This window comes from Simochromis diagramma, unplaced genomic scaffold (genome assembly GCF_900408965.1).
Source record: "Simochromis diagramma unplaced genomic scaffold, fSimDia1.1 OVJJ01000293.1, whole genome shotgun sequence".
NCBI lineage: Eukaryota > Metazoa > Chordata > Actinopteri > Cichliformes > Cichlidae > Simochromis > Simochromis diagramma.
The window spans coordinates 13,324,555-13,334,586 of NW_024386801.1; the positions used below are offsets into that span (position 1 = coordinate 13,324,555).

A 10,032-nucleotide genomic window follows, 5' to 3' on the forward strand; every position below is an offset into this window, starting at 1 on the left:
AAAAAAGCACAGGTCAATTTTGACAAAAACTTTAAATTTCATGGGAGGTAATAATTTTGTCCTGATATGCATATACATGTATTGATACTATTTATCAATCAGATGTATAATTAGTCAGTGTATAATACCAGTCAGACATGTAGCTACATCAGCTGTTTGGGAATTGTGAATGTTTGTGGCACAACAGCACATATTAACTGTCACGCAAAGCCAAACTGTGAATCATGAAAAGACCACAAACTAATTGACATACTCAAGCCTGTGGTCTTATGAGTGTTGCCTGGCTTCTACAAGATAAGATAATATAAGAGAAAAGACGACTATATAGTTTAATGTAGAATAGTTAAATAAAAGAACAACAATATGACAAAACAAAGTATAGAAATGCACAAAAGCCAATACATAAAACATATTGTCGAATGAAGTGGTAAAGATTTTCTCTATCTGTCCTGTGTCAAACAGATTAAAAGAACCGATTAACAAATTTTGAGCCTATAGTCACTGTGTCAACAGTTTGGCCCATATATTTTTATTTCTTTTGTTTTTGTCGTTATTTATTCCCTCCTTTATTTCCTAAAAAACATATAAATCTTCAGTGAAAGTAAATATATTTTAGTAAAGTCTTCTAGGTCTTGAATATCATCACACTGTCTTTAAACATGTAGCTAGTGTAACTTATGTGACACCGTTGATAAACCACTACTTATTGTAAATGTTATCTCATTGGCTGATAAGCTGATATCAGTTAAAATAGCCAATGCTGGATGATAACAATGTTTGGTGTTAATGAAAATAACAATAGTGCACTAGAGGGGCATCAATGAGACAAATGACAAGACGTGAATGGTTTTACAGGTGGAGGCCAGTGACATTTTTTCCTCCTCATATTTCTAGACTGTTTTTTCACTACTTTTGCATTTAACTATAGGGTCAGGGTCACTACTGGTAGTACAAGGCGATACCTGGACCCTACAGAGGTTTCACAGGTAGTCCCACTCCTCCAGTATGGCATATGTGCCACTGGAGTTTGTTCTGTCTTCCAGCAAAGTCTCAAGAGCATGGAGGAGATTCCGGGAGACAAGCAGTTACACTTGGAGAGCTGGGCACAGCTGTGGAAGGTCCGTAACCCATCAGCCACCAAGGACAGGATAAGCACTGCCAGAGCCCTACAAAATGACTTCCAGCAGCAGGACACTGGTGTGAGTGTCTCTGACCAAGCAATCAGACAGTGACTTCACAAGGGCCTGGCATCCTCAAGTGGGACCGTGCTCACGGCTCAGCACCGTGGAACCAGATTGGAGTTTGTCATAGAATTACAGGTCCAGCATTGGCACCCTGCGCTTTTCACAGATGAGAGCAAGTTCACCCTGTGCATATGTGACAGACGCATGTGAAAAAGAATGTTTTGCTGCCTTTAACATTGTTACATTGAAGGCATATAATAACGTAGGGAGGGACAGACCTCTACAGGCTAGCCAACTGTGCTATGGCTGCCATTCACTACTACCCTATGCTGGTGGAGTGGGTGCTGGGTTCCTCCTGATGCACAACAATGCTTGGCCTCATGTGGTGAGAGTCTGCAGGCATTTCCTGGAGGAATAAGAAACTGAACCATAGACCGGACCCTACGTTAAACCCTATAGAGCACCTCTGGGACATTACATTTTGGTCCACCGAGTCTAAGTGGTTCCCTGGTCTAGATATGGAAAGAGATGACCCAGGACATCATGTCTTCTCATTAGGAGTGTGCACCAATGATGTCAGACATTCATAGTCAGAATCTATACAAACTACTGATTATCGTTCTGAGTTGCTATAGTGCTATTTTAGCATTTCCAGTGAGATGCTCTGCAGCCACTTACAGTTGCTGCTTGTTTATAGGTGTTTCTGCATTCAGTCTTGTATTTAATAGTGGAAAAACACCCGATTTAAGCTCAAGAGCTTTGATCAGGTGACTGATGTGGTCACTGGAGAATATCCCATTTCTTTGCCTTTGGGAAACTCTTGCAGTTTGCTTTGGGTCATCACCATTATCACTACGAAGCACTGTCCAGTTTGGAGCATTTGGCTATTTTCATTCTGTCATAATGCCGTGTGTGAGCCAGGAAGGATCAGGACCTAAAATACAGAACTCAGAAGCAGGACTAAGTTATAAGTGCATATAAACCAAGTTATTCCATTGATATGAGTTACAGCTGCTGTTTAAACATTCAGAACTTTTACTTCTATACACCTATAAACCATCTCAACATAATATGACTGCATTAATAAGCACATTTCTAACTGATCTCATAGAGATAATCGTTTCTGGTAATTTTAGGCTGTGGAAACACTTTTTTGCATGCACCCATGCAGTTTAATGCTCTGGCCTAGGTAAACAATCAAGCAGTACAGAGTAATGCACTGATTGGACACTAGATGGCAGAAAACATGCATCTGTTCTGTTTACAAGCTAACATGAACTCTGGCAGTAGTAGTTCAAAGCCCAGTACACACACCTTGTATAACATAAATCAGTACACCGTGTAGAAGGTGGATTTAACACAGCACCAAACATTGCATAACCGTGATAGCGAACTTGAACCTGGGGTTCCCTGCTCGAAGCATTTGGGTAAGTATTACTATAGCTTAAAATGTAAATATGTTTGGAGAAACATCCCGCACTTTATGATAAAACACTTTATGATAAAAATGTGAGTCTAACTATTTTAATTTTGGATGATTAAACGTCTATAATTAGATATTATGGAGTGGTACGCCTAGACTGTGATCTTAAAGGCAGATTTAACTGTCAGAACAAGGTTTATTGGATTTGATTTTATTAAACATTGTGGTCTTTCGCAAGCAAACTGCAGTTGGAGTTGTATTTATGAGGCGACCGTGGCTCAGGGGGGTTGGGAAGCGCATCTGTAACCGGAAGGTCGCCGGTTCGATCCCCGGGCTCTCTGTCCTGGTCGTTGTGTCCCTGGGCAAGACACTTTACCCTACCGCCTACTGGTGTTGGCCAGAGGGGCCGATGGCGCGATATGGCAGCCTCGCTTCTGTCAGTCTGCCCCAGGGCAGCTGTGGCTACAACCGTAGCTTGCCTCCACCAGTGAGTGAATGAATAGTGGCATTGTAAAGCGCTTTGGGTGTCTTGAAAAGCGCTAAATAAATCCAATCCATTATTACTATTATATATAGGCTGTGGACCAAAATGACGCAGAGCCGGTTTTTCATTAGAACTTAATTCAATTATTACAGTTTAAATTTCTAGAATGTTTTCAATTTTTCCCTCGTGTGGCTATGAAGAGTGAGGCTGGTGCAAGATTTTTATTTGTGAAACTGAGCGTGGGTGTGGATAATTACAATTATACTGTTTGATTTGAGTTTTCTGTCTGGATCCCTTTATTTATTTTTTTAATTTCTGAGAATTATGAAGACCCAGGCTGGTATAAAAGTTTTTTTTTTTATTTTTCACTGTAAGGGAGTGGGAATGTGGACTAGCAGTCCAGCGCTGGTTGTGTGGCACATCCCTGCATGGAAGCTGTGGGTCCAGCTGTGGGGAATGACCAGTTAATGCCCAGCTGCCCGTCTGAGCTGCACATCCCCAAAGCACAGAGTTTCCCAAACCCTGGCTTGGTCCATAACATGGACATATGTGTCCAGCTTCTCACAGAACACAAAGACTATCAGCAAATATATTCAAAGTATCCAAAGTTAAAATGCCTACATAAAACTTATTTTAATGTCTAATGTTATAATACTGTTAGTACTGATGCAGTGAGGTATAAGAAGCCCTGTTTTATGAGTTTAAACTGAGCTGCTTTTTAAAAACTGCTTAGAATACAACAAAATATCTTAATCCATAGATTTCTAAGATTTGGGTGCGCCAACAATAAATAAAAAAGCAAAAACAAAAAAGACAATACACATATGTTTATTTTTGCCATATTTGCCATGTTTCTTTAGTCTTTTAGAGGACGTTTGAGTTTTATGAAGTACTAAATAATTTGAACTCTTCTGATCTACATAAATTATTTCAGTGAATCCCTGTGAGAAGATTAGTAGAGGAATCCCCACACAGCTCTTAAACATCAGAAACACGACAGGGAGCCCCAATCCTAGGGCACAGCATGCTTCTATAATCTCTGATAGGTAAAAAGAAACTTTGGGTTTCAAATATTGCAATGAAGTAAACACTATTTGTCTCTTTATTGCAGTGGAGTAGACATATATAGTCAAGATATCAAGTGGAAATATCAAATTATACAAAATGATCAGGCAGTACTGTGTTACCGACTTGTTTTTGTGTATTTTTAAGGTATCTGAGGGACGTCATGAAGATGCTTTATTTACCTTTGATCCTCTTTACGCTACTCTCATTTCAACCACCCGGTTCATTTGGGGGCAAAATTCTGGTGTTCCCACTGGATGGAAGCCATTGGATAAACATGAAAGTGCTCATAGAGGAACTGCATGCCAAAGGTCATGAGATCACTGTCATTCGGCCATCTGATAGCTGGTACATCAGTGAGAAATCTCCACTCTATACCTCTGTCACACTTCCCTACTCTAGTGGATTTGAGGAAAACTTTGAAACATATTTGTTTCAACAGCTGGAAATCCGGCTTCAGGGAAAACCTACGTCCTCTTGGTCCCACATCTGGACTCAAATTCAGATCCGGAATGTGGTTGTAGAACAGTTCACTCAGTTTCACAAAGGGATGAGAGAAACAATCGTTCAGATGTTTGAAGACAAAGAGCTGATGCAGTCTTTACATGCTGCTAAATACGATGTGCTTTTGACTGACCCTGGCATCGGTTGCGGGGCCATGCTGGCACGCCGACTTCAGCTTCCTCTGGTTTTCAATGTAAGATGGACCATTCAAGGCGAGGCTCACTTCCTTATTGCTCCCTCACCTTTGGCATACATTCCTTTTACTGGAACAGAGTTAACAGATAAGATGACCTTCTCTGAGAGAATAAAGAATATGTTGAGTTACATTATTGGCATGTACACATTGTTTTACATGGCAGAAACAAACTACAAACCGGTTGTTATGAAGTACTTTGGGCCTGATGTGGATTACTCAACGTTTTTCCTGGACGCTGATATATGGCTTATGAGAAATGATTTTGTCTTTGAATTCCCACGTCCAACATTGCCAAATATTGTCTACATGGGTGGATTTCAATGTAAACCCTCAAAAGCACTTCCTGATGACCTGGAGACATTTGTCCAGAGCTCTGGAGACCACGGAGTCATTGTGATGACCCTCGGGACTTTAGTTGCAAAGCTTCCTCAACATGTTACTGAGGAAATTGCTGCAGCCTTTGCCCGACTTCCTCAGAAGGTTATATGGAGGTATATAGGACAAAGGCCAACCAACCTAGGAAACAACACGTTACTAGTCAACTGGCTGCCACAAAATGATCTCTTAGGACATCCCAAAACTAGAGTGTTCGTGACCCATGGAGGCACCAATGGAGTTCAGGAAGCAATTTACCACGGGGTGCCTATAGTTGGACTGCCCTTATTCTTTGATCAGCCTGATAATCTCTTCAGGATCAAAGCAAAAGGAGGAGCTGTGATTGTGGATATCGCTATGCTCGGAAGAGATAGCTTTGCAGAGGCACTGATGACAGCTCTTTACAATTCCACTTACAGGGAAAACATGCAGATGCTCTCCAGGCTGCACAGAGATCAGCCCATGAAACCTCTGGATCAGGCAGTGTTTTGGATAGAATATGTTATAAGACATAAAGGGACCCGTCATCTGCAGACACAGTCGTACAAAATGTCGTGGTTTGTGTACAAGTCTCTTGATGTCATTGCTTTTTTGTTGACCGTCGTTTTGCTTATGATGCTCATTTGTGTGTCATGTCTAAGGCTAGTGTGGAGAATGATCTTTTCTGGAAAAAAAGTTAAACGTGACTGATCAGAAAAACAAAAGCGATCCAATCTAAAAAACGTTCTCTGCACCAGCCATGTGCTAATTACCTGAAAGCATTTTACTTTGCCATATTTATCTTGAGAAAATCAAGAGCATAACCCTGAATGTTTCTGATTTCAGTCGAGGTTTTTATTTGTGAAGCTATGATATCTTCGAATGGTGAAGAATCATTAAAAAAAAAAAAAAAATCAACCAATCCACACATGGATCAACTCTAGAAGCGAATCACTTTAAAGCTGGGCAAGCCCCACCTTGTTTTTCACCAAATTTTTTTTTGAAAAGTGCTTTGTGAATAAAGATGATTCTAGTGTTTTCTATTTAATAATTTCTCTTGTATTTTCATTGTTTCCTGCTTACATTTTTAAAGAATTATGTCAGTGATGTGTACTGCTCTTAAGCCATTTACTGACCAGGCACTAGATGGCAATACAAGACACACTGCACCTATCTGTCCCATACTGTTTTCCTGACAGTGAAGTTAAGCGGATTTTTATTTATAATGGTTCAGTCCAGTCCTGCATTAGTAGATGTGCCATTCTGTAACAATTTGTAAGAAATTCAATTTATGTCCTTTTGTGTTTGAAAAATGAAGAAAATGGATTCTGCAGGATTTTAATGACAGCCCCTGGGCTCAGGAAGTAGAGCAGGTCATATGCTACAGAAGGTTGGTGGCTCAATCCCTGGCTGCTCCAATCTGCAAGTATCCTTAGGCAAGATACTGAACTCAGAATTTCTCCTGATGCGTTTTGTCAGACAGTGAATGTATGTGAAGGTTAGACAAAAAGCATTTACACATTCAAAAACAAAAACAGTTTTTAGGACTATGTGTGTGAATGAGGCTTATATAAACTGCTTTCAGTGTTCAAATAGAGTAGAAAAGCACTCTACCAGTTCATTTACTATTTATTTACTCTGTTTGTCAGATCTGTGGGCTTTATGAAGACAAAAATGATTTAAAAACGCTCACAGTCAGCAAACAGATGTAATTGCATGTCCTGTGTGCATGCTACTGCACATTGGCAACAGACGTCATGTCTTACTTTTTTTGTTTGTGGCTCTCATAGTCAGTGAATTTCCAGGTGGACTCGGGATGAGGGACAGATTCAGTAGCAGTGGGTTAATTACAGTGAAGCAAATTTCAAAGTGACCACTAAAGGAATTGTGAATAGCGTGTCCAGAGGTCTAATATATACAAATCCACAGGGTCTCTCCCTCACAGGGAAAAACACTCTGTCTTGGAAAATCACTCAGAGAAGAGAAAATGGTGAGACATTTATTTTCTCCTAGCCTACACTTAAATGAAAGCAGATGTCCTCTTAGCACTGTGAGGTGCAAACTACATCATCAGTTTATCCATCCATTCTCTTCCGCTTTCTCCCGATCAGGGTCGCAGGGAGGCTGGAGCCTATCCTTGCTACCTTGGGGCGAGAGGCAGGGTACACCCTGGAGAGATTGCCAGTCTGACACAGGACTCAAACTACATTATGTATTTGCTTAACTATTACTCACCTCTCATTGAAAGTTAACAACCACTCAGATTATTGTACATTCACAGATGCCTGCTAATTACTGCAGCTGAAATTTCATTCACCAAAACTGGAGCACAAACTATTTGCATGGTCTGTTAGTACAATGAGTACAAACATGAGTCACATTGTTTGACAAATAACTGAAGAAAAAGGAACTGACAAAGACCAGTGATTGTATAACAGGGTCCAGTTCAGTGACCCCATACTGCGTTGTTACAAAAGGGAGGAAATGAGCTTCGAGCCATTCCTAAATGCAACTGGAGGTTTTCTTGCAATTCAGCTATTGCTTTATTTTTCAGCCTTTCGGGTTGTTTTTTGCAAATCATCCCTTCACAGAAAGCCACAGGGAAACTTAATTAAATGTCATATATGTGTGCCCATTTGTTTACCTCTTTTGCTGTGATGCACTTGCGTGTAGTACTCCTAAACACCAATGATGTGTTGATGTGGATATTTTCTCTTTTTTTGACCGTTCTCTATAACTCTGGGAAAATCCAGTTCAGCAGTTTCTGAAATACTCAGACCAGCTAATCTGGTATCAACAATCACGCCACATTCAAAGTCACTTAAATCACCTTTTATCCCCATTCTGTTGCTCGGTTTCAGCCCATTGATAAACAACAACAAATCCTGGTCTGAGTGTGGGGGATTGTCACATTTTCTCTATCTAGTTTCCAGCTCCACAAAAAAGTGATTTTTTTCTTAAAAATATAAATAAAAATTTTCAATCAGTTAAGCATATTAGAAAATTGACAAGACATGCCCTAATGTAAAATGAATGGTGATAATTATTGTATCAAGAAACAGTGGATCATCTTTTTTACTGCATACTTCTTATCTTCTGCGGCTTCCCCAAAAAATACTGACATTGTCAGCGCCACCCCCGCAATCACCGTGAATGAAAGCGGACTTTGATAAAGCATAACAAAAATAGTGGTTAAATACACCCATAAGCGTGTCGGGCACTGAATGTGGGAATACCGGTAGTTATGATGATGAACGAGCACAAATTTGCCTTTTTTAATAAAAAGAGAAGAGAAGAATCACTCGAGGCAAGTAGTAACTTTCTTTTGCAAAACAGTAATTTCTTACAGTTTCAGCTCAAAATGACATTATACTGATTAACATTAGATTTTCCTGCTAGTCTTGGCTGATAGGAAGTGTTCTTATTGCATAGTAAATAATAACAAGAGTCCAAACAACTGATTACATCATGTTATAAGGATGAAAGAAAATGAGAAACAGTATCGTGTTTAGTATATTATACTAACGTCTGATGGGGTAAGGTAACACTCCAGATGTCCTGTCCAATATATATTACAATTATTACATTCTCACATGCACCTCTGTTTAGGGATGTCTATTAATATTCAGCGTTTCAGTGCATGCTTGAAAACAGCTTAAGCAAAGTGTTGGACCACCAGAACAGCATCACTGTCTCTCTGTCTCCAGATGTCTGAAACTTTACTGGAGGAATGGAACATTATTATTTTAACAGATGTCTTCTGTTTTGGTATTTTGATGGTGATGGTGGAGAGTGCTGTGTATAACATAAGCCTAAAATCTCCCATAGATTTTCAGCTCAGTAACTGACAAATTGTACTGTTGCGGTCTTACAGGTTCCAGGGTTTCATAAGTTTTGGTTCTTGTTTTGAATTTATAGTTGTTTTTTAGGTGTTCGTGTTAATCAGTGTAGTCTAAGGATAGTTGTCCGTGCCTATGTGTTTATATAAACACCTGCCTTTGCCCTCACCTTTGTCTGTTTACTTTCCCTCCTGTATATTTGCTGCTGTTCCTGTGAACTTTCTGTTATCTGGGTTTTGTATTTTGCCTACCTTTGCATGCTGCTTTTGGGTCATCTCTTCACTTACTGGCCAAAATGAGTCACACTATTTTCATACTCAGGCTTTCTGATTGATGATCCTGCCACTTATGCCCCAACAATGAATCCTGTTTTAAAGTCACTGCGAGAAATCGTCCATTTTTTAAAAGTCAGAACCAACTGAACCAGCTCAGCAGTTTTATGCAGCAGGCTGAGAAAACCTGGATATAAACTGATTATTGTGCTAGTGCGTTCCTTGTATTTCTTGACCTATATATTCAGGTTTTTAAATCTGTTATTCATCTGTGATATCTGGGAGTCCAGATGACCCACTTTATGTGGGACTGTGCACCATTTTTCCTGTCCCCTCATCCCACACTGAAATGCAGATGAAGGCAAAATGACAGATATGAATTCAAAAAGAGATGTACTGATCTAAACAGGCATACCTCAGGAATACCAAAGGTGATTATCACAAAGAAAAGCTGCTGAAATAACTCTAAGGTTTTACTTTTCTCTTTTATTAATACAGGAATTTAATTACTGACTGAAGAAGTGGTGAAACAAATCTTTAATTTACAATACAGAGTGTTGGCAACAGTTGTTGTGATTGGTTGCGATATAAATAAAACTGAATTGAATTGTTTCTTTTTATTTGATATGTAGATGCTTTTTTTCACTTACATATAATTATGCAAACAATGCAAGTATGGTGATATGAGTACAAACTCTTGGTTAACACGTT

General features: G+C 39.5%; 1 protein-coding gene across 2 annotated transcripts; it reads left to right on the forward strand.

The window, feature by feature from the left end:
• The first annotated feature begins 694 nt into the window (after positions 1-694).
• LOC120729951 (UDP-glucuronosyltransferase 2C1-like) lies at positions 695-8,235 on the forward strand. 2 transcript variants are annotated; one of them, XM_040025980.1, is made up of 3 exons: positions 695-2,611; positions 4,026-4,137; positions 4,304-8,235. In XM_040025980.1, the coding sequence occupies exon 3, from the start codon at positions 4,320-4,322 to the stop codon at positions 5,919-5,921; it is 1,602 nt and encodes a 533-aa protein (XP_039881914.1). In that variant the 5' UTR covers positions 695-2,611; positions 4,026-4,137; positions 4,304-4,319; the 3' UTR covers positions 5,922-8,235. The 2 variants fall into 2 exon arrangements, with proteins under 2 accessions (XP_039881914.1, XP_039881913.1); XM_040025979.1 differs by lacking the exon at positions 4,026-4,137.
• Positions 8,236-10,032: the final 1,797 nt, after the last annotated feature.